General features: G+C 42.5%; 1 protein-coding gene across 3 annotated transcripts in view; it reads left to right on the top strand.

Moving 5' to 3' along the window:
- Positions 1–21,142, top strand: part of ASB2 (ankyrin repeat and SOCS box containing 2) — a 90,354-nt gene extending 69,212 nt beyond the window's left edge. For all 3 annotated transcript variants that reach the window (XM_043517888.1, XM_038406679.2, XM_038406681.2), the window contains 6 exons: positions 2,121–2,276; positions 4,460–4,705; positions 8,398–8,569; positions 14,974–15,535; positions 18,155–18,308; positions 19,806–21,142. In XM_043517888.1, the coding sequence (XP_043373823.1) occupies positions 2,121–2,276; positions 4,460–4,705; positions 8,398–8,569; positions 14,974–15,535; positions 18,155–18,308; positions 19,806–19,942 (1,427 nt within the window). In that variant the 3' untranslated portion in view covers positions 19,943–21,142. The remainder of the gene's footprint in view (positions 1–2,120; positions 2,277–4,459; positions 4,706–8,397; positions 8,570–14,973; positions 15,536–18,154; positions 18,309–19,805) is intronic.
- Positions 21,143–25,304: the final 4,162 nt, after the last annotated feature.

Raw genomic sequence — 25,304 nt, 5'->3', positions numbered from 1 at the left:
CACACCAACTTTTGTTTAGTTCCTTGCAAAAAGATTCTTTACTCAAGCTTTGTACATGAGTATGAATTTCACCTATTTGAATAAGCCGCTTGCAGTCTGTACACAATAAATAACAGTTAAGATCTTAAATGCTGATTGATATCTGTCACTGTTCTGGGTTGATGTTGGCTTGCCCCATATTATCAGGTTTCTTAGGGTATAAAATAGTGGTCTAGATCATGAGCTGGTGTAAATCAATGTAATTCCAGAGAAGTCAGAGGAGCTACACCAATATACTCCAGCTCAAGATCTGGCCTGGCCTCTGTTTGTTAATAGTTAATAATGGGGCTACTGGTTTACTTTTGGTCTCAAGTTCCCATTGGAGAACAGTTGCTCAATTGCTTTTTGAATCACGAGTAGCTATAGTCAACCTAAATTTCTAACATTTTAACCTAATTTAGTGTCCGACCTATTATTCTGTAACCTATTTTATAGTCAATCTACAGGATGTTCTCAACTTACTTTGACTTCGTTTATGTGGGGTGAGGGGAGGGGACCCTGAAGGATTTTGAAGGGTTAAAGTGCCTTGAAAAAGAAAATGCAGTGCACAGATTTTGGGCATCACAATGCATGGATCTAAACACTGTGCTCCAAGATGTCAAATCAAAGGGCATGCTGCATACCCATGGTCAGTAGGAGCACTGCTCTGGGGTGCACTGGCTTATGCTCTAACCCTTCCGGTTTATTTCTATTTCATCCAATAAATGGCACCGCCAGCACTGGCAGATACAAGTTGCACTTTTCTGATCCTCATGCAGACTCCCGTCCTCTACCTCCCCTCCCGTTGAAGACAGCATCATCACCCTTCCCCAGGCTTTCCACTGGGGCATGGCAGCTTTACATTGTGGCTCAGACTTCACTGTAGCCTCACCAGCAGAGTATGGCCAAGGGCTGCACTGAGTTCTCAGGGAATACATTGGCCACATCTTGCTCCTATCCAGTGTCAGTCACCTTTGCCTCTTGTGCTGATTGGTTATGAGCCCCTCAGTGAGAGAAGTTGGATTGCAGACACTCTGTGCTGTAACATGGTAAATTTTCCACCCCGTTGGGTCCTGGATTACCCCACCAGAGATGATGGTCTAGAGAGGGGCCTGAGTTTACATCCAGATTTGGCTTCATAGCCAAACTTCCCCCAACGCTCAGGAATGTTTGGATTTGGTGTTTCACTTTATCCCATGATACAGGCCCGTCCTGAGTCCTGAACTTTGAATCCTCATCTGTACTTGATCTGCACTTCGAGGGGCTTGGCTGTTGTGTTCTGCTTCAGATCCATCGCTAACATGTTGGTTAATTTCTCCATCAGTGAGATAAGGTGCCTCTTACTGATAACCAGAAAATGCATCACCTCTAAGGCTGAGTGTTGGCCAGCATGTATTGTTATGACTGTCTAAATCCCAGCCAGCTGTATAGATGAAAGCACTTTAATGTGTCAGCAAACTCATTCATGCATTTTTTAGTGCAGCATTGATTTCTGATGCCATATTTACTGCAGTGTTAATATATGGAGTGATATGTAATGTCAAGTGATTTTATTTTCCTCTTTTAAAGAGGTTTCAGAGTAGCAGCCATGTTAGTCTGTATTCGCAAAAAGAAAAGGAGTACTTGTGGCACCTTAGAGACTAACAAATTTATTTGAGCATAAGCTTTCGTGAGCTACAGCTCACTTCATGCATCCAATCCGATGAAGTGAGCTGTAGCTCACGAAAGCTTATGCTCAAATAAATTTGTTAGTCTCTAAGGTGCCACAAGTACTCCTTTTCTTTTTGCTCTTTTTAAGAATCTTTCTTATCAGAGAGTTTTTGGTGGTTTTGCAGAGAATAGTGGAATCTGGTCTGGATGGCATGGCAAAGCCATCTCTTGGGTAATTTCTTAGCATTTGGTGTTTCATGTTTGAAATCATCATAGGAATGTAGAGTTGGAAGGGGCCTCAAGTCACCTAGTCCATTCTCCCCACACTGAGACAGGACCAAGTATACTTAGATCATCCCTGCCCCAAAATGATTAGCAACAATTTTCAGTCTCAGAGTTAGACAGCATATGCTATATGCTTTACTAACTATGGAACAATGACATCTCATTAGCATACCCTGGAACCACTGATCAGCGTACGCTTCAGGAAGAGACAGCGCTGTACATAGCAACAAGCAGGGGAAACCTGGACTGTCTACTTTCTTTGCTGCAAGCCGGGGCTGAACCTGATATTACGAACAAGTCCAGGGAGACTCCACTCTATAAAGGTAAATGGCCTGATTTTCAGAGGTGCTGAGCCCCCTAGATTTCAACTGAAGTAGCAGGTGTTCAGCGCCTCCAAAGATCAAGCCCATGTTGTTTCTATATGAGTATGTATGTGCCTTTTTAAATACAAAATTCAAAGCACCTATTAGATATCAGAACAAAAATAATTGAGAACACATCAGTCATTCACTTATAGTGTGGGCACAGGCACAAATGTACAGTATTTACTAAAACAGATGTATGCTAATATGAAAAAATGCTATAAGGTATCCTGGGTATGCTACATTGTTGCTTTGTGTTGAGCACACTTTATTCAGCAAAACCACACAAAATCCATGGAAACAGAGTTTGGAGAAGGAAAAGTTCTCTTAGGTCATCAGGTCCATCTCCTTGTGGAACGGATGGTTCCCCATGGTATGTTTTGTAGTGCTCTGTCTAGTGCCCATAGTACTCTTTCTAGTGCTCTGACTAACCTAGTCTTAAATGTATAGGCTCAGATTTTACAAAGTGGCCACTCTCTTTGAGTGTCTGGATTTATGGACACCCAACTTGACACTGGATTTTGAAAATCTGGCCCAAAATAGGCTACCAGATTTAAGGGACTGTTTCACTTTTCAGTAAATATAAAAGATGGGACAAAACATAGCATATGGAAGCACACCCAGCCTTAGAAAACTGTTACAAAAATTTACTAGTCTCAGCACAAAATCTGCTTGCCCACAGGTGGCAGTGTATTAGCCAGACAGCATATTACCTATTTCTTGGTAGGTCCCTTTAACTTTCTTGGCATCAGCTCCACTGGGCATGGCTGCCAAAATCTTTCAAAGTCAAAATGATCTTAAACTCAAACTTTGATAACCAACAGATTTCTTCCCAGTGCTCCTCCTGGCTGGAGGCATTTCTCATTTCTCTTCCAAGGCCTGGTAAGGAGAACCCCGGTCACTCCTGCTCCTTCTGGGAGTGAGGGTTGAAGGCTTACTAGCAGAACAATCTTTCCCTCTGCCTTATGTGATGCCCTTCTCCAAGGGTTTTACTTTGACTGGTTGGAGGCTTGATTGGGAGAGAAAGGAGCATTGCCCCACCCTTCATTACAAGGCTCCTGGTGCCTTAAAGAGACAGTCATTTCTTCTCAGCAAGACTCAGTCTTACACCAAGACCTCTTCCTCTCTGCCCACATCTGCCCCTGCTGTTCCCTGGGATTTTATACAGTTGAAGCTACTTGGAATGGGGAAGCCTGGATTTTTCCCCTCCCCAATTCCTCTTTCCTTATAGGGCCAGCTTACCCTGTTACACTCGTCCTCTATCATGATGATGGATAATTAATTGTGAAAAAATTACTTAGCTTTGGGCATGTGAGTGAGCTGAATTTTGCAAAGCTGCCATGGATAGATAATTGCTGTAGTATCCGGTCAGATAGTCCACTCTCAATGCATGTGAATGACATCCATTAATGATAGTGGGAACTGTACCCACTCATCAAAGAAAGAATCAACCCACAAGAGAAGTGATAGCATTATGAAGAATTATACTTCGACTTACAAAGAAATTGCCATTGTACTGTCCTAGCCCATATTAATATGCAATGTACAATACATTATGGCCAGAGCTTGCAAAAGTGGCTGGTGATCATAGATGCCGACTCCATGAGTGCTCCTAGGCTAGAGCACCCATGGAAAAAAATTAGTGGGTGCTTAGCACCCACCAGCAGCCATCTCCCCCTCCCCCCCAGCACCTCCTGGCTGTTGGCAGCCCCACCGATCAAATCCTCCCCCCCTCCCCCTCCTTCCCAGTGCCTCTGCCCACCATGGATCAGCTGTTCCACAGCATGCAGGAGGCGCTGGGAGGGAGGGGGAGGAGCTGGAATGGGACCCGCTTGATTAAAGCTTTTTACAGCGGGAAAGTGGGGGGTGGAACTCAGTGGGAAGAAACAGGGCAGGGGTGGAGCGGGGGCAGGAAGAGGCAGGGTGGGGATGGGGGCTTGAGGGAAGGGGTGGCATGGGAGCGGGGTCAGGGGCAGAGCAGGGGTTGAGTAACCCCGGGGCAAAGAAGAAGCCAGCACCTGTGCCTGTGATTCTAGGTACCTCAGGTTCTAGCATGTTGTAATGGGGCACCCAGAAATGTGGCACCCAGAGTTAGTGGCCTCTTGAAAAGTTTGGCCTAAATGACCTGCCTTTTGTTGAAACAGCCTGTGAATGCAAAAATGTCGAAGCTGTAAGGATGCTGGTGCAGTACAATGCTGATGCAAACCACCGGTGCAATCGGGGATGGACTGCTCTCCATGAGGCTGTCTCCAGGAATGACATAGAAATAATTGATATCCTGATCAAAGGGGGAGCCAAGATTGAAAGCAAGAACACCTATGGGATCACCTCTTTATTTGTGGCTGCCGAGGGTGGACAGTTAGATGCTTTGAGATACCTTGCCAAGTGTGGTGAGTACAGTGGTGCTGTTCATTTGCTTTATATATTATGGCCTAAATATTCAAAAATATCCACTAATTTTGGTTGGCTCAGTTTTTCGGTAGCCAACTGGAGATGACACCTAGTTTTCAGAGGTGGTGAACACCTGTTGCTCCCATGGAAGCTTCTAGCAAGAACAGTCCACATGGGTGAGAAGGGGGTGCTGCTGGTTAGAATACAGGTGTACAATGATCGAACTTCTTCAGTATCAATGGACACTAGATTTAGAAGCAATTTGGTGCCCTTACTTCGTGCGGCAATGATAACACAAAAGTTTTTGTGACTCTCACTGTACATGTGTATCATAAAAATCCAGTGACAGAAGAATATGTCACAGACAGGGAAAGATAAGAATAAGGTCAGAGTTAAATGTTAGCCAAGCATGATCTGCTCATGAACATTCAGTAAGATATGACTTGGGCAAAGATAGTTCTCCTCAAATATTGTATCACTTTGTCCTGTTTTCCATAATGTTGAAGGTTCACAGTATGCAGTGCTGTTGTAGCTATGTCAGGATATTACAGAGACAAAGTCAGTGAGGGAATATCTTTTATTGGACCAACTTCTGAAGTGAAATAAATAGATATTACCTCATCCACCTTGTCTCTCAGAAGGTCACAGGGAAGATATTTTTTTCCATGGTCAAGGGACTCCCTCTTGTGGCATAGGGTAGTTCACTGAGGCTCTATTTCAGTGTAGCAGCCGTGTTAGTCTGTATTCGCAAAAAGAAAAGAAGTACTTGTGGCACCTTAGAGACTAACAAATTTATTAGAGCATAAGCTTAAATGCATCCGATGAAGTGAGCTGTAGCTCACGAAAGCTTATGCTCTAATAAATTTGTTAGTCTCTAAGGTGCCACAAGTACTCTTTTTCTTTTTGAGGCTCTATTGTAGCTTTTAGCCATAGCCCTGAGTAGGAGTTTTGGAGCCACAGGACTCCAGTGGGAGCAATGAGGGGCACAAAGCCTCCTAGAGCTCCACATCGTGCAGAGAAAGTGCAGCATTGTCCATCTGTAGGAGGGTGCAGAGTACACTCCCTTTCTCAGACAGCCAGCTCTGTTGGCTGACGAGGTGGTAGGAGGGACCTTAGCTTGGTTCCTTCCCTCCCTATCCCTTTTGAAGTGGCTTGTTCTCCAGAAGGCAAGGATCAGTCTTTGAAATCTATGTGATTTTTGTCCGACCCTTTAGCAAGGGGCACAGAGGGGAGAAGACTTCTTATACCTTCCACACTTGTATACCTGCGTTGGGGCTGGTCACCTCATTATCCCCATTTTACAGAAGGTGATACCATACTCACCATTCCCACCTCATGGGGTGCCAGGAAGATTAATGAGGAGGTGTTTGCAAATCACTTTGCAGTTGAAAAGCACTAAATACGTTTATTAGTGTTGGGGGGGGAGGATTTTAAAGTCCCTAGATAAGGCCAAATCCTGCTCTCATTACTCATGTGAGGAGTTAGTCCCTTTGAAGTTACCTTGTCTATTGTTGTGAGTAAGGCAAGCAAGTTATGGCCCAGGAAGAATATATTTCTTAGTCAGTCGGAGGAAGAATAAGAATATTTTGATTCTCATAATGAGTCAAGAAATCACATCTCATATTACTTCCCCCCCAGAAAGGCCTTTTAGAATCCAGCTCTCTTCTGTAGTCCCATGAGTCTTTGTGCTCACTTCTTCTCAGGTGGGTTCATAAAATCTCTTAAAATCTTAAAATCTCTCTTACACATGCATCAGAGCAGATTCCTGGCTCTTCATGATGCATGTAAAACCAACCCTTTGGCTTCACCATCCCTTACAAAGAAATGATATCTTGGCCCCTTCCAGCTGTGAACAGGCCAGCAAATAAAAGGAGACCATGCTTAAGCCTGTCATTAATTTCCAGTGCAAACTACGAATTTTATGTAGTTTATCAAATAATAAAGATTCTCAGCTGGTATAAATTGGTGAGGCAGCATTTAAGTTAATAGAGCTACACTGATTTACACTAGCTGGGAATCAGACAAAATGTGGTGTGTCAGTGTGTTTGTATAGATAGATATAGTGGGCCTGATTCTCATTTACACTAAAGCCATTTACACCACTCTAGTCATGTAAAAGGACCTTAAAAGTGGATGCAAATATAATTTATTCCCACTCAGTCTCCTTTACACTGCCAGAGCAGTGCAGCCTCCCTAGAGTAAAGAAGAATCAGGCCCAGCATATAAAAATATATTGATGAAATAAGAACTAAACTGCAATGAAGGTAAGAAAAATCTCTAAATAAAGATATGTGGTTGTAAAAATATAGATTGCAGTTATGGCTGATAGAGAACAAAACATATTGCTGGCTTTCCAGTTCATTTTTTTCACAAGTCAGCTTTATGTGACATTGAAAACTAACCAGTTACTCCATCATGATTTTAAACACTGATTTGAATATGATTTGTGATTCAACTCAATTACATGTTAGTATTCCCTTAAAGTTCAGTTTTGAGAAAAGTCCAATAAAAGTGCCCAATATTTCCCAGCCATAAAAGACCTGCTGAGAATCTCAGTAATAATATAATTGTATTTTTACAATAAGCAATGTTTGCCATAAATAAAAAAGAAAGATTTCATTTATTTCTCATTAAGAAAGTAGCCCTGTTTTGTGTTTTGTCATTGAAATTCTTCTGGTGTTTCGAACTACAGTATCTTTAAATTGCCAAACAAAACACAGATGTTTCAGCTAGGGGGGAAATGTTCTCTTTGGCAGGGAGTTTTCATGGCCAAACAAAAGACTGGCTGTACTTTTTTTTGTTTGTTTGTTTCTTACCAGAGTTTGGGAAGCAGAAAACCAGTGGATTGTAATTCTCTTTTAGGATACCCATAGATCAGGCAGCCTGAAGGCAGAGTGGCACTGTGTATTACAATTGAAGCCCCAGTTTGGAAATTGACACAGGTTTTCAGGTCCTAAAACGGTGCCACAAAAATAGCTACATTTCAACATGGTTGTGGCCCAACAATATTTTATCATTGTTTATTCTTGCTGGTGTGCACATTAAACCATGTAATGACTAGAGCTAGTCAATGCAAAAAATAAAATAAAATGCAAAAACCCTACCATGTTACAGAATCATCTTTTAGCCTGGATATATGCACAAGGATTAAAACATGGTTCTTCAACACAGGGTTATATAACATGAGACTTTCTCTGTCCATGCAGGCAAGAAAAGGCCGTGTTATAACATGATTTCTCCTCAACCATATTTAACCATGGTAAAGAAGATGGTGAGGGTAGGGCTGGGCTCGTGACCAGAATCTAACCGTAGACACCCTTTGTGGGTATTATCCTATGGGTACTGCTGTTTAATCTCTCTTCCTATGTAGTGTATTACCACTTATATGCAATGGTTTGTCCTTGGTGGAGTGGCTAGCCCCAGGGAATACCCTGTTACACTCAGTTCCTCAGCACTGGGGAAAACATTTACCTCATAGCAAAAACACAGTGAAGAAGACATAAGCTGTTCTTTTATTGCCTTGCCCACATTCTCACCCCACCCCAGCAAATAGTGCTAGGAATCACTTGACCTTACTGACAGTTTTGTAGTTGAAACCTTAGGTAAGTCATGGAGACTTGGGCTGTTGATCCAAAATATATTACACCTGATTCTAGCCATTTAGCTCTTCAATGTTTTTTTGTGCTCTTAGGTGCTGATATCAACACCCAAGCCAGTGATAGTGCCTCTGCTCTTTATGAAGCCTGTAAAAATGGACATGAAAAGGTGGTGGAGTTTCTCTTGTCCCAAGGTGCAGATGCTAACAAAGGCAATAAGGATGGGTTATTACCTCTTCATATAGCATCCAAAAAAGGCAACTATGAGTAAGTTTTTGGTGTGTTTTTAATCACTTTATTGTATCATTTCACCCTGTAGAAAGGAATTCAGATTTTTTATTAAATTAATACCCAGATCCTCACATATTTACATCAGTATATCTCCATTAAAGTCAATAGAACAACACTTATTTATACCATCTGGGAATCTGGCCCTATATTCACAGAGTTTGGGTTTCAAATACTAAACTCAAGGGTGTGTCGGCTGGGATGGTATAAGCCAGTCATAGGGCCTTCCCTTCCACACCAGGGATGGATCCTGCTACCTCAGCTGAGATATTACTTATTAGTGGTGAGCCTTCAGAAGCAGAACATGCTGCCCAACTCTTCAGTGTGTTCAGATTTTATCACCATTTATAGAGAACAATAACTCAGAGGCTGACAGGTGACGAGTGGATAAATGAATCTCTATGGCATTAGAGAGACCACAGCTGGAATACTGTGTCCAGTTCTAGTGTCCGCACTTTGAAACGGATGTTCAGAAGTTGGAAAGAGTTCAGAAAAGAGCTACAAGAATGATCTGAGGTCTGCAGAACATGCTATAAATTATAGTAACAGTCTAAATAAGCTCAATCTGTTTTGTTTAAACAAGAGAAGGTTAAGAATTGATTTGATCACCTTCTGTAAGTGGGGAAAAGATTTCTGATACATGGCTCTTTAATTTAGCAGACAAAGGCATAACAAATTCCAATGGTTGAAAGCTGAAGCTAGACAAAACACATTTTTAATAATGAGAGTAATTAACTATTGGAACAACTTACCATAGGATGTGATGGATGTGTGTGGCCCAACAATATTTTAGCATGGTTTATTCCTGCTGATGTGCACATTAAACCATGTAATGACTAGAGCTAGTCATATAATGCCAAAAACCAATGCACTTGAAGTGTTTAAATCAAGGTTGGATATCATTCTAAAAAATATGCTCTTGTTGTAGAAACCACTTGGTGAAATCTATGCAGTTATGCAGGATATCAGACTAGGTGATCCTAATCATTCCCTCTGGCCTTAAATTCTATGGATCTATTAATTTTTCCATCAAAATCTCCAAATAAATAGTAGAATCAGAAACTAAATACAGCTGCAAAATGTGTGTATGGATTTTTCCCATTTCATAGTGCATGAAGAACCAAACCTTTTTGACAACACCATGCCTTTTATCCAAAGATCTCCGTGCACTTTGCAGACATTAACTAAACTTCTCAATATTACTGTGATGTATGTAAGGATTATTATTTTTTGTAACTGTACCATTGTGGAGGCTGTATGTGCTAGGAGGCATCCTGGAGTGCATTTATGTAACTGATGTATATATTGCTATCATGTGGGTAGGAGTAGCTATTATAGCCTTATGCTGGCATGACTCAGAATTCTCTCCAGGGTTTAAGTTAAAAAGAGATTTTCTTAAAAACAAAAGTATTTTAAACTAGAAAAGGGTCAGAGGCAAAAACCCAGTTCCAGTCCTCCTTCCCTAAACTCTGGAAAAGTGGTTCTGAATCTGAATGCCTATACTAAACCTGAACCAGACCTCTCAATCTGAACAGCCCCAAAACCTGGACAAGTTTAACTTCAGTTCCAAAGCTCTCCAACTTGAGTCCAACCCCACTTTCAAAATAAGGGGCCTGATCCAAATCTCTCACAAGTCATTGCTGATTCCCATCAGTGCAAAAGAGTTCAGAATTAAGTCAGAAGTCTTAGTTCCTTCACACTTAAAAGGTTGAACACATTTTTTGGTTTATAACTGCTGTGAACTGAAGTGAAACAAAAGTATCCTTTCTTTAGCGGCCAATATCAAATATTTATCCAGATGACAAAGCTTTACCCCAAGTGGCCAGTCGTTCCTAATTCCTTTGGTATTTAGTATAATAACACCCTTCATGGTGACCTCTCTTTATATTCCTGCGGATTTAATATGTAATTCTCCAGGAATTCCACATTCAGACTTGCTGCCAGAACACGGAGGCTTCATAACATCAAAAAGCCAAGAATGTGGTCCCAGGACTCAACACTCAACTCTTATTGCTTGGTGTTTGTTTATTTTAAATGATGCCTTGTCAATATTAATGTGAAATGAATTTTGTTGGCATGAAATTCATAATTGTGTATCATCGGTATCATGATAATAGCTAGAGGTCACTTAACCCCTTTCTTCCCAGTGCTCAGGAGTGGTGGTGGAGAAGGGTAGAATTTGTTTGTGATTTATTTTGATTTTTTTAAAGACGGCAATCAATCACTAGGTGCATTTTTATTGGTATCGTATTATCTACAGCAGCTGGGAGGCAATGCAGCTGGCAGTGGCATTGGAACAATTTGTATAGTTGGGTACTGGAAGCCATTGAACAAAACTGAAAACCCTGTATATGATGGAAACCATTTCAAGCCAGGGGGCGCTGCTGCACTCCCTGCGTCCCAGTTCAGGCATCCCTGGTCTCAGGTGGCAGAAAGGATCAAGTGGTAGGGACCATGGGGAATCCAGCATCACTTCCAGTGTGAGTATGGCCCTGTGAAGGAGGTGGCCTTGGGTGGCCATGTAAAGCAGTAATTGGCTTTGCTTGGATGTCTCTCACTGGGAAGAACCCCCCACCTTTGAATAGGAAGTAGAGTCTGCAGCCTTGGAGGCACGGTCATGCTGAACAGAGCCTTTAGGGGTCAGAAAGAGAGATGGGCTCCAGCTGCAAAATTAGGTTCCTGATACCGATTTTAGTGTTCCCCATTCCCAATCCTAAAATACATGCAGGGGGGCTTTGGATCTGGGCTTTGGGTTTGACACTTTAGCAAGAGAGGGGATATTTGCAAAATTCAGATCCAGAGCCAAGTATGGATTTCAAACACCCTCGGAGTTCAGGATTCTTCAGTCCCCTCTCAATCAGATACAGAGAGCTGGGTTGAGCACATTTACTTCTGGAGCAAGAGAACAAAAGCAACCCTTAAATGTTAATAAGACCCAGTAAATCACGGGATGACTAATGCTGGCACTTGGCATGATATAATCGCAGCGGTGCATGTGCTCTTTTTGCCTTTATGGCTATTATGAAGCATTTGTTGGTGATGGATGGTAGCCATCTAAGCAGCACCCAAATCGCCTGGATTCTGGTGAGCATCTTTGTTACATGAGGTCAGTCTCTGCTTTGAGAAAGGCTCTGGGTGGAAATTTCCTCTGTAGGCTTTGGATCTTTTCCTTAAATAAAGACAGAACTTCTTCAGGTATATGAATAATGGTGTAGCTATAAACTTGCCATGGGAGACATCATAATCCAACATGTAAATAGGCGTATAAGGTTCTGCATGTCTCCAACTCTCATTTTAGTCCAAGTAGAGGGAGCTTAGCACCATTCAGGAGCAGCTAAGCACATGGCGTCGTCAGATGCTTTAAAAGTTATAATAATTACTATTAAGTTGGATTTATCCTTAAATATTCTGATCGTGGGATATGTTGAGCAGCTGCCATTGCAGTCAAGCTAAAGATGGCCAGTACCTTGTAGAAGGCACCCAACGTTTTGCAGGATTGGGCCCTAAATGGGTTTAAATGTTTATTGTTTATTTGTTAGTTGTGATGGCTTAGGAGGTGCAAGAGCTGAGTGAAGGATTGGGTTAGTTATTAATTAGTACTTATTCACCCCTGCAGTATAATTGTTGCACAGGGATGGACCCAGGCAACAAGATTCAGATCTAGATTTTCTCACAACACATACAAATTCTGGGGGTATTTAGCAGAGCTAGTCAGGAAATCTTTATTTCCCAGCAAAAAAATTCACTATACATGGTTATACTGAAATTTTTCAGGTTTTTGTCAAAAGCCCCAAACCCAAAAGTGGTGGGGTTTTTTGTTTTTTGTTTTTTTTTTAATGTTGGCATTTGGTTGTTGAGACCGGAAAAATTATGGCCAGTCAGGCAAAAAAATTCATTTTTACTAAAAACTTTCAATTGATTTGCTGATTTTTTTTCTGGTTTTGTTGCTAAAAATTTTCATTTTGGGAGTTTTCAGCAGACCCTCACTCTCTTTTTTTTTTTTTGTCATCACAAACAGACATTTCCCATGAAGATGTCCATTTTGACAGAAAAAAGCATTTTTTCAATAAAAAATAATTGTTTTCAGATAAAAAGTTTTGACCAGTGTTTTAGATCTGTTTAGAGCTAGTTGTGTTTCGATCAGGAATTTTGGCTTGATTTGTTAGAGAAGGGGGCCAGATAGGAAATTTGAAGCAGGTTCAGATTCTGAACCACACAAAAACTGGGGTGTTCTGACATACGGCTTTAGCTCAGACACTTCTCTAGTGCTAAGTATTATTAATTATCCTGCCCACAGTATGACTATTATTTATAATTACTAGTTTTTATCCAAATCAGTGTTTACATCCCTAACTATCTTAGTTCAAATAAGAGAGAAAAGATTAAATGAACTAAAGTTTAATACCATCTGATATAATGTGTTAGTCTTCCATATATCCGAACAAGCTTGCACACTACAGAAACATTATGAAGAACTAGCTAGCATCTCGGGTACATGTAGCAGTGCCTTCTATGAGCTGGAATCAACACTGCTTATCTGTGTGTCAAAGATCACATGCTGCTATCACTTAACAGAGATTTTTCATTAGCTCAAGTGGCACAGGTTTATGCTTTTGCTTTCGGCACAGGATAATCTAAATTCTGCCCCCCTCCCCCATTGCAAAATTCCAGTAGCTACAATGCAGCATGGGGACTGCTAGAGCTGGGTGAAAAATTATTTGCACCTTTAGACCCCCTTCTAAGGAGAATTTTGCATCATATTTCAATGTCTTTTCATTCACTCTTTACAAACCTTCATGTATTCATACACTTATTTGTGGAAGGTACATTTGAGGCCCATGAGGAGATTAGTTTAATCCCAAAATTTGTTTCACAAATGAACTAAATCTTCGTTGGACAACAGTAAGTTATAACAATTGGGTTGTCTAGTTCAGAGAAGAGAAACTGTGTCATGTGATTGAGCTCAGGTAAGGAGTTAGGAATAGTGAACACACAAGGGAATACTTGCTGCGTCCAACAACCCATAGGTTGAAGAATGTTCACAGAAAACATACGTCAGGTTTGAAGAGTGAATACATTAATAAAAAACCCAGTCTGCTATTGATTTTCTCTTCTGTGGTGCTCATCATTATTAGTAACCAAATGCCTCACAGACTTCAATGAATTTAGACTCACAGGGTAAGTGTACGCAGCAACTAGACACCCGCAGCTGGCCCATGCAAGCCAGTTCAGGCTTCAGGGCTAAGGCTGTGGGGCTGTTTCATTGCTGTGTAGAAATCCGGGCTCAGGCTCGCGCCCAGACTCTGTGAGGTGGGAGGAAAGTATTAATTATCCTCATTTTAGAGAGGACAGTACCGGGGCACTGAGATTAAGTGGCTTGATCTCTTGAGGCCTCAGCCTAGCGCCATGACTAAAAATCCCACCTTCCTGTCTGTTTGCAGATGATTTATAAGCAGGAAGAAGGGCTAAACTCACTGAATAAAATGTTCATTGCAAATTATGTGCCCATAGTAACAACCATGAAGACCTAAAAGCAACCATGGATTTGTTACTATATGTTTAATACTCACCACACTTTTATTGTTAAGGCTGTAGGATGATGGCAGTTCTATTTGAGTTGTTAAGGAAGCATCATTGTTTCCAATAGAAATTCCTGTTTACTGAGGTTTATAATTTTGCTGTACATTTTTTTTTCCTCTGGGCTAATGCTTGGCAATCTGCCTGGAAAACAGCTTTGGTTCTTTGTTTTATTTTAATTCCTAATTGTCCTTTTGGCTCATCACAACCAAACCAGCTTGAGTTCACTCCGATAGCCCCATGGAGTTGCCCCTCCCAATACCCACAGAGTGAAGGGCTCCAAAGGTTTGTCCAGTGCAGAGAGTTGGATTAGGTACCTGAACTGTAACGCTGGCTTTGATCCTGGGACCTGAATATAACCCTCCCTCGATGAGTTCAGAACTGAGCTTCTGGCTTTGCTCTCTCCCTCCTGTTTGAAGCATTTTGACAAATCAATGCATAGAAATGCTTCAGGGCCAAAACTAATCCTAATTTTTAGGGACTAGGGTGAGACCTAATGTGGGGGCAGATTATCCTACATATGCTGGGTTCTTACTCCTTCCTCTGAAGCATCTGATGCTGGCCATTGTCAGAGGCCCCTTGGACCACATGGACGTTGTGTCTGACCCAGTCTGGCAGTTCCTCTGCTCCTAACCCCACCCTGTCAGGATGAAAATGCACTGGCTGAGTTGTGGGGAATAATACAGCTCATGCCTGTGTTATCAATCCTTTACTTTCATGAGCAGCTGGCTCACTCCTGTGTCTCACTATTATTTGCTGTAGATTGTCTAAGGCTAACAGCTATCCACTGAATCTCCTACTTGCAGAATAGTCAAAATGCTGCTCCCCGTGACCAGCCGCACTCGGGTCAAGCGCAGTGGCATCAGCCCGCTCCATCTTGCAGCTGAGCGCAACAACAACGACATCTTGGAAGAGCTAATTGAGGCTGGCTATGATGTGAACACAACCCTCTCCTATGAGAGAGCCCGGCTCTACGAGGACAGGCGCAGCACCGTCCTCTACTTCGCCGTCATTAACAATAACATCTACGCCACGGAGCTGCTGCTGCAAGCCGGCGCCAACCCCAATGTCGATCTTATCAACCCCTTGCTAATCTCCATTCGCCACGGCTGCCTGAAAACCATGAAGTTGCTTCTAGACCATGGGGCGAATATTGATGCGTACATTTCTAGCCATCCCACTACTTTCCCAGCCACCATCATGTTTTCAATGAAGTACCTCAGTCTGCTCAAATTTCTAATGGATCTAGGGTGTGACGCCTACTCCTGTTTTAAGTGTCAGTACGGAAATGGCCCACATCCTGTGCTGGATCATAGAAGGGACAGATTGGATGATACCCCGGTGAACAAACAGTCAAACATAGTACAGGTAAGTGCTATCAAATCTAATCGATCTATGATATTTATATGGCCACCATTAACATAGTCTCTGAGCCCCTCACACTCTTTAATGTAATTATCCTCCCAACACCCCTATGAAGTGGGACAGGGCTCTTCTCCCCTTTTGACAGATGGGGAATTGTGTCACAGAGAACCTAAGTGACTTGCCGAAGGTCACACAGGAAGTCTGTGGTGGAGCTGGGATTTGAAGCCAGATCATCAGCTAGTGCTCTAACCACAGGACCAGCCTTCCTACGTAGGCATCGATACCACTCTCTTTGCCTTGGTATTTGAGCCATCATGAATTAAATTACCTTGCTAGGTAGCACTCCCTGTTTCTTCTGGGTATTGGGCAGAAGAGATATGCCTTGAAACATTTTCTATTTTAGACTTTTTCAATTAAAAATTTACTGGTAATCTTTGAACATCCATTGGGTGCTCTATTGGGCTCATCTCCCAATGGTCCATTGGAGGATGTGTGGTCTATTGTTCTAATGCTCCACTGTGTGCCAAAAGAGTGGTTCTCAACCAATGGTTCTCAGGCCAGTCTATGTCAAGAGGGGCCACACTGCTCTTTTCCGGAGCAGGGTGGATGTTTTGACTCTACCCTTTTGATTAAAATCAAATTTGGTTTCTAGCCCTTCTAGCTGGGAGAGTAACCTAGTGAATGTTCATAACTGCAGTAATCTGTTTTACTGAATGTATAGCATTAGAGAAAGTGCAAGTCACAATATTAGCAACACATATATGTAAATTACAGTTGAGGTTCTCAAAGCCGTGTAGAACCGAGTTAGACCCATCAACTGATATTTGCAAATCCACTGAAGGGATTTAGATGCCCAGTTGCTGTAAATTAGCCATATTTCTGATATAGCCATATGTTTCAGCAATATCTTCCACTATCATTAATGAAAGGTTCCCCTAGACTGCTTTGAGAAGTCTGATTATACATTTTAATATATTTTAATAAGTAAAATGATCAAAATGATATGCACTGAATGGAAAGCCTTTTTTGGCCATATATGGAACAAGCAATGTCAAGCAGTTAGCAATTATGTATTTTGGAGTTTGGGGGGTTGTTTATTTGCTTGCTTCTTTGGGGAAGAAATGCCACAAAGGATTCTGAAATCAGGGATTTTTATCCCTTTTCTTTTTCTTCTCCCATGCACAGATTCATTTTTTATTATTATTTATTTTTAATGGTAAATTGCATTCGAGGAAAGAATGGGGTTTTAGGGATACTGAAGTTTCTGAGAGTGTGAGAGATGTTGCTATTGTTGTAGGAACAACTGGGGAACCCCCTCTCCCAGTATTTCCAGGCATCACAATGCATGCATATGTGCAAGGAAGTTGGGGAGGATCCTCTTATCTTGCACTCAGCCAACTGCTAATGTCCCCCCCCCCGAATATTTTCTGTTAGTTTATTTGATGAGTGTTTGAATGTAGTCTGTGTATGTGCAGAGAGGGTGGCTGCCGGAGAAAAGAAGAATAATAACATTAGACACAGGATCTGCTTCTGCATTGTCTTGCACTGTGTGTCATCATTTAAACCTGGACACCACGTGTAAGGAGTAGGAAAATCAGGCCCATATAGCCCAAACAGAACTTCCTATAATCAGAAGAGCAGGAGACCCACCGAAGTCCACTGGGGACCTTGCAACACAGATCTAATTTACTTGGAAAACAGTCAGATACTTTGGTGATTGTAACAACATGGCCCCCTAAAAGAAACAGATGGATGGGGTTGGATTTATGTAGAAAGATAGGCCATATTTTTTTAAATGGGTGCTGAAAGTCAGGCTTCTAAGATTGTATTTAGGCACCTAAATGAGTGGCCTGATATTCAAAGGTGCTGAGCGCTCACCAGCTTCCACTGACAACGAGTTTTTCCTGCTTCAGGAGAAAGTAAGGGGGACTGCAGGCTTTGGGCCCCATATTAGGCCCAGTTTGTTTTTTGACACAGAATAACCTACATAGTGAAGCAAAAGCTCCATGTGGTTTATCTTGTAGCATCTCCACCAGACTGTTCCTTAGCCAGGAGTTCAGCTCCCCCACAAACCTGCAGATGTCAGGGAATCTACTGGAGGTGTCGTCCTTCCTCGTTGAAGTCCTGTGCCCTTGCACTGCCTGCCCTGCCAACTGCTACCTTAGACTTTCCCCAAACTAGGATCCCAAAGAAGAGAAAGGGAACACGCTAAGGGTGATAGAGCCTAAGGTTGTTCTGACTTTAAAGCAGATGCTCTGCTGGTATCCAGGGAAAGCTGTGGGCTCTCATCCAAGCACCCAGCCACTCATGGATCCTTGACTACCCTGAGGACCCTCTTTGGGTGACAGAGGATACTGTGCCCTATAGGTGGTTGACACCTCTTCCACACTCCAGAGCCAGGAATCCACTGGGATTTTGTTTCTTTCACCCAAAGTGGCAGAGGGGATGATTTTGTCCTCAGCAGCAATAAGGGGTTTTTAGTAGAAGTTTTCAGAGGGAAAATTAAGAACTGTCTTTATCCATGGTATGAAGGCATAACCAACATGATGTCCTGACAGCGTCTCTCCCCTGAGGAATTTATCAATCTCGCACTGACTGCAGTAGCTATGGCTTTTGTTTCAGTTTTGTGATATGGTGTCTGCTCCGGAGATGAATCGCTGGGCCGGGCCTATTATCGATGTTCTCCTGGATTATGTGGGCAATGTGCAGCTCTGTGCCCGGCTAAAGGAGCACATAGACAGCTATGAGGACTGGGCGGTCATTAAAGAGAAAGCAGGTATGATGCTGGGCTGAATTACATTACACAGGCCAGAATCGGTACCAGGGAAGTCACATTGTGGGGGGACGGCCTGATGGTCATAAAAAGCTTCAGCAGTCAGAAACCACCTTCTTTCACAGGTAGGATGCTCTATCATTGGATCGCTTGTGGAGAAGTAGGGTAGGTCTTTACTGCAATTTCTACTGAACTGTATTTGGTTTCATCCTTATTAAATTCTGTCAGGTTATTAGTGGGAGGGTTTAATAGTGGGAGACTGAGTATAGTTAAGTAACTTGCCAAAAGCCACCCAGCAAGACAGTAGCAGACTCTGAGATGGACTTCAGGAGTCCTAAACTCTAGTTCCCTCTTTCAGCACTACACCTAAGTGCCTGGGCAGCCACTGATCTCAGTGAGACTTTGCTGTTGTAGAAATAGAGACTCTTTTGTGTTAATCCCTCTAGCTTTTATCTGGTTTATATTTGCATCTCCACCTTTTTGCTAAACTGTGTTTGTATTAGGGTTCAGCTCAGTTGGGGACTGGTCCTGCTTTGAACAGGGGATTGGGCTAGATCACCTCCTGAGGTCCCTTCCAACCTTGATATTCTATGATTCTAATGACAGCTGAGCTGGCAGATCCTCATGGCTGGCATTTTGTAATGCAGGGGATTACTTAGTGACCTGGTTCATTGGCACAAGGGTTCACCCTATTCCCCCTCCACACTTACAAATCTCCTTTTTTCCAGGGGATTCTTTCAGCCCTCTTCAGAATCCTGGGGATCCCTACCCCATTTCCCCAGCCACCTTTAAGGCCTCATATTGTGCCTACCATTGTTCTGGCCAAGGAGGGCTGAGCATGGTTCCTGGCTGAGCCAGAGGGGTTGCCACAGAGCTACCTGAAGTATTTTCTCTCTTCTTCCTCACATTGTGTCTCAGCTCCCGCCAGCCTGCGAACAAGGGGCATAGCTCCCAGCCCCATGTGGCAGTGTGATGTGTTAGCACATGGAGTCAGCTGTCCTCCCACTGGCAGGTCTGAATCTAGAACTCGGCCAGGCTGCAATGTCGGACAGACTGGAAGCAGGCTGTGGTTAGTGTGGGACATGTATTAAGGTGCAAACGCTCAGCCACCAGTAGTATACTTAAGAAGGTGTGTCAGGCACTGAGAAGATGAGCTGGGATGAGGGAGAAGAGAGGGAAGGAATCCCACCCCCCATCCCAGACAGCAGAGACACTCCACAGCCACAGCTGCTCCCCCACTATCTGATCTGCCCCACCTCCACTTACAGCACACCTGGACCTGTCAGGGAGCTGAGCTGGGTGCTGTGCAGAGGATGTACACACCATAAGTGGCTCACCTCACAGTTCATCCCCTTTGACTGCACTGACTCCGCTGCTGGGGGTCCTTCCTCCACAGCCCCTAATAAATGTAATGGCTCAGCATGTGAGGCACTGCCTAGCTTAATAACTCAACTGATCTGAAAATGCCCGACTAACATTTAGGTCCTGTCTCTTTTCCAGAGCTCCCCAGGCCTCTCGCTCACCTTTGCCGGATCAAGGTTCGAAACGTGATTGGGAGAAACCGCATTAAACTGATTGACACTTTGCCTCTGCCGGGCAGACTGATTCGATACCTACAGTATGATTATTCACAGTAACCTTGTGCAAACCTGGTGATCAGCAGCTTCCTGGTGCAACAACCCAATTCATTAGAGAGGAGAGTATTCACATGAGCATGTTGAACGGATTGCATGATGGGAAGGAACCTGTGTCACATATGACACAGGATCGCCGTATAGCTAATCTATGTGCATTACAATGCTGGAAAGGGAGAGAGAAGAAAGGGAGGGTGAAAGACACAAGGTGACACAAACAGGACAGACTACCCTTTGATTTTTCTTCCCAAAAGAAAACAAGTGCTTTGTAATGTTACACACCTGAGAGCTCTGTAGGGAAGGGGACAGGAAAGCCAGCACTGAAAAACTAGCAGAGCCAAAGCCAAGTGACATTGCGGGATTCAAAAAGGATCTGAGGGTCTTTCAGAGGTTAGAGTTCTTCAATGCTCAGGAGTCAGTAATTGTCAAGAATCTGCATATGTGGGGAAACAATCACATTTCGCTGAGTGTTATTTTGTTTTCTGTCATGTTTGACTAAGCCGTTTGCTGGTTGCTAATTCTCTGGTACCTTGACATTGTCTCTCTCACCTATTTATTTTTTGTTTCTTTTGGCCTTTCTTTATGAACAGTTCACTTGATTTCCAAGCATTAAAAACTCAGAACTTTGGAGATTTTTTTTCCCCCAACAAAGACATTTTGTAAATATTGGGGCAAACCAAGAGGACTTGACTCATCCTAAACTCCTCTTTAAGTCAATGGACATCTTATTTGAGTAAAAATCTAAGGACTGAAGGATTTAGCTCACAGTAAATACTGCTTGTGGTATATTAAATGTGTATAAGAAGGAGACAGGGTTCTGGTGTAAGTGAATTTCTACAGTGAAGATCCAAAAGCAATTCTGAACTCCTTTTAACTGGTGTAAATCCAAAATAGCACCACAGAAGTTAATGGATTTTCTCCACCATAAAATTGCTGTGAGAGCAGAATCAGGCCCTGAAGTTCAGGTGATAGATTTAAGTGAAGCCAAGGCACTGAGCTACTGTTACTTGTAGAAGAGTGAGATTATTTCAAAATTATAAACACTGGCACTAAGATTGTCAAAAATGGGTGCTCAAAATTAGGCTCCTATGTCCTTATTTATGCATTTAAATAGTGCCAGATTATGATACACTTACACTAAACATTTACTTATGCAACAAGTAATTCCACTGAAGTCAGTGAGGGGACTTATGCAGTAAGGTGCTACTCCAGGAAAATTACAGTATCATAATTTGGCCCTAAATGGCCTGAATTTCAAAGTGCTGAGTACCCAGAAGCTCCCACTGACATCAATGGAAGCTGCTAGATTTCAGCCCCTTTGAAAATCAAATCACTTATTTGGCCCTATATAAGGATTTACAGTAGACCCCTACCTTTGCAAATCTTGGCCTAGAAATACACAGGTTCTTCATCCTCTTATTGTAAACACAAAAGGAGTTTTGGGCTCCAGTCTGATTTGGATTCATACCAGAGATTATCTGCATGTCCAACCATACATACATTAGGTATGATTTTGTGTGTTGACTTGCCCACCAGATACTGATTCAGATAGAAATCTAAGCAAAGCAGGGGAAATACAGTTATTCCTGACAAACAGGGCTGCATTGCACAAAGGTTTCTTTTTGTAGACCTTAACACAAAACTATTAAGTGTATTGCATACATGCATGTCTGTTTTTGCCCAACGTTTGGGGTGAAATACCTTCCAGCACTTGTGGAAGGGGATGTATGCAACAGTAGCAACAATGGCAGCTAATTGCACCTGGGTGTGTTGACTGTCCCCTTCCAAAACGCAGTGGCAGTTGAGAACCCAATGCCCTGTCCATTCAGACTGAGCTGTGATCCTCTAGCAGAGCTTTGAAGAAAGTGATTAGTGCCTGGCCAGCTCCACAGCTAGTGAAAATGGAGACAGCTCCACCCATTGTCTTCATTTACTCCCGCTGATGTGCTGGCCCCTCATTCTCAGGTCTAATAATGCTGCTGACCATTTGTCCTCCTCTGATGGGTATCTCCTGCACTCCAGACACTCGGTCAGGGTTGAAAGGGAGATGAAGGACAGAAGAGATGCCAAACACCAAGCTATTTCCCACTCCAAAAACAATGACGGGCCAGATCCTGCAAGATGCTGAGCAGCTCGATATAACAACCTCAGAGGGAAAATAATTCAGAACAGGCGCCCGCTCCGCAGCTAGTGTAAATGGGCACAGCACCCATTACTCCAGTGGCGTAACACCCATTTATACCAGCAAGGATCCAGCCTTTGGTGTTTGCAAACAGTCTGCTGCAGGGAGCTCTGAAAATCACCCCTGCTGCCTGGTAACTCATCCCAGCAGCATGGTGCTTCAGAGAATTTTTATATAATTCTAAGAAAACAATTTCTGACACCACTTAAAACTCACCACATTTCCCCCTGTCAATAATGAACACTAATTTGCCAAGAAACATACAATAAAGAATCAGAAAAAGACCCACCTTGGGAGCCCTACTTGTGAGGCCAGGCACATTACCGCCTTCCTGAAAGGATTCCACTGGCCAGCTCCAGTAGTCCTAACAGTATTGTGTGAACTAAGTTGCTTTTGATATATAGAAAAATCACCTGTTTAGCTGGCACAGCTCACACCTGTGTGGGTTGAGCCTGGAGGGCCTGGTTCTTGCTTACTTCCACTATTATAGATCAGGAGCAACTGAGATTATCTGAGAATCTCCCCTGAGATTAAACCAGTGTCACAGGCTAGAATCAGACTGAGTTGCAAACAGATATTGATACTGAAACCCGGCATGGTGGAGATGGTTTACCTAAATATCTATATGTTGTATAATCAGATTATCCGAGTCCTCCTTTTTGGTAGAATGATCTGGCAATCACAAACCGTGTACATACAGTAGTGCTGGGATTTCATAAGCAATCCAAAACTGTGGAATACTATGGAGAGGAAACCTTTACATATGCAAAATGATCATGGGATGCAGGATTGTTCTGGTGTGTTGAACCTGGAAAAACTGAAACTGGGTATGGGTTGAGCAAAAGATGTATTACTCCTTAATTGGATACCTACAGGCCTGATTGCTCTATCATATTTGTATCGGTCAGGATAATACCACCACTGAAATCAAAAGAGCTACCCTGGTGTAAAATTAGTGCAAGCGAGAGCAGAATCAGGCCCGTACTGTGCACATAAACTGAGGAGCGATCACTCCATTGAAGATTTGACCTGGCAATCACAATATTACTTTATCCTTTCTGCTTGACCCTCACTGCCAGTCTTTCCACAGTTGGTTTACATTTATTTGCACTAAAACAGGGCAGGCTACCTCTCTCATACCCAAAGTCCTGAATCTGTACAAATTCTCCTTTCATTTATAAAAATGAATACAGCTGTGAAACGGAAAAAATACTTTTGGAGCCAAGGCTTTGGAACCAGTTCAGTAACTCCAATATGCAGTAAAATGGTATATTTTTATGCATCAGGACAGACATCTTCAGTGATGAGAATTGTTTCAGCTGTTCCAGGAATATTAAATGGCCAGATTACTGTACTTTTTTTATTGCAACATGTGCAATTCACTTTATGTTCTTGTGCACTTTTTTGTATAAAAGCTTTTTCAATTGTTTTATTATTTTTTGCCATTATTTATAAAATATAGTGTGGGTTTAATATTTTACATTTGCATTACATTTTAGCAAATGGTGGCTTTCCAGTGTTATGTTTTTCAGCTTCTAAACAAAATGCAAATAAACTAACATTCTAAAATGTTACCTGCTGCTCTGAGGACCAAGACAAAGAGGTATCTGGGGAAAGTTTGAACCAATCAAAGCAGTAATAAGTAATAATCTAAATAGTAATCACAGGAAGAGGAAACTTGTATTGCTGGAGGAGAGGTTGTAGCTTCCCAGAAGGCTTAAGAAGAATGTCTCACACAAACATTTGATTTCATTGGGGATTGGTCCTGCTTTGAGCAGGGGGTTGGACTAGATGACCTCCTGAGGTCCCTTCCAACCCTGAGAGTCTATGATTCTATGAAACCTCTTCAGTTACTTCAGCTACATATAATGATGTCATTTGAGTTCTGGAGCACTGCTGCTTCACTTCTTAGAATACACCAAAACTCCATGAAAGGTCCCAGCCCTGGAACTAGAACCATCCAGAGGTTGGGCTTTCCAATTCGTGAAGGATTTTGAAACTTGGCATTGTTCAAACTTGCAAAGGAAAATTTAAAAAAAAAATAGTTTTAGGGTGATAGAAATGTTTCATTTTGACATTGTGTTCCAATTCTGATGTTCCAAAGTTATCATATTATAATGCTAGCCATGATCCTACAAAATAAAAAGTTCTAAATGGAAAGTCACTTAAAAATTAAAAAAAAAAACAGAAGTGGTTTGACATCAGAACTCTCCCTTCCCCTCCACATCTTCCTCTGAAATGACATTGACCCATTTTCATGAAGTGTTTCCATTTTGATGGAACCATACATTCTGAAGTGGTTCCAGAGAGCCAGGTGCTGATCCCAGTCATCCTGCCTGCTGGCAGCCTGGCATAACACCAGTGAAGGTACTCTGGGTTCACACAGTTGTGACTGTTCAGCATCTGGCCCATTGGTTTCAGTCCGACTACAAGTGTGAGTAAGGATCACTCATGTGAGAAAGAGCTACAGAAACCCCTTGTCTGTAGGTCTGCAGCTTGCCTCTCTTGGGCCCATTTCTCCTCCTAAGGGGGAATTTTGAATTTCACTTCAATGGATGCAGGATCAGGGACACTGCCTCTTCATGGAGTCTTTTCTGAAGACAAGGAGTGGGTATTGAAGTATGATAGAGGAGCCAGACCCACACTTCCATGGTGGCCCCCAAGACTTTATGAACCTGATTCTTCTGGACCTTATGCTATTATTTACAACTATGCAAAACTGATAAAATTCTACCAAATCAGAGAATTGTGTTGTATAATGCCTTCTTTGCACAGGTGTAAATGACTGCACAAGGAGAAGGAAGTTAAGACTCAAGCCTGATTCATCTTTCATGCTGTTACTTTTAGACTGCAGGAATAACCCACTCTGGCTTCACTTCTGCATAAGGTATTCTCAGAGTTATCATTGGGATGGCTGGGAAAAAATGGGCCCACAGGCCAGAGAATTATCTGCATGCCCTTAATAAAAGTTTCAGGCAGTATACAAGGCCAGATCCTCAGCTGGTGTGAATGCATGAAGTTCCATGCTCATTTATACCAGCTGAAGAGCTGAGGATCCATTCCTCAGTGTTTGTTTAGCTGATCGTTTCCTTTACAATAGTTAGGCCCTCAAAAGGTGTTGAGCCTGATTCTCCTCTCACACAGGTGAGAATCAGGAGTAACTCCACTAAAGTCAATGGCACT

The sequence above is a fragment of the Dermochelys coriacea genome, chromosome 6 (genome assembly GCF_009764565.3).
Source record: "Dermochelys coriacea isolate rDerCor1 chromosome 6, rDerCor1.pri.v4, whole genome shotgun sequence".
Classification (NCBI taxonomy): Eukaryota; Metazoa; Chordata; order Testudines; family Dermochelyidae; genus Dermochelys; species Dermochelys coriacea.
Note: the sequence above shows the minus strand (reverse complement) of the source record. Positions and strands in the feature narration are given on the sequence as shown.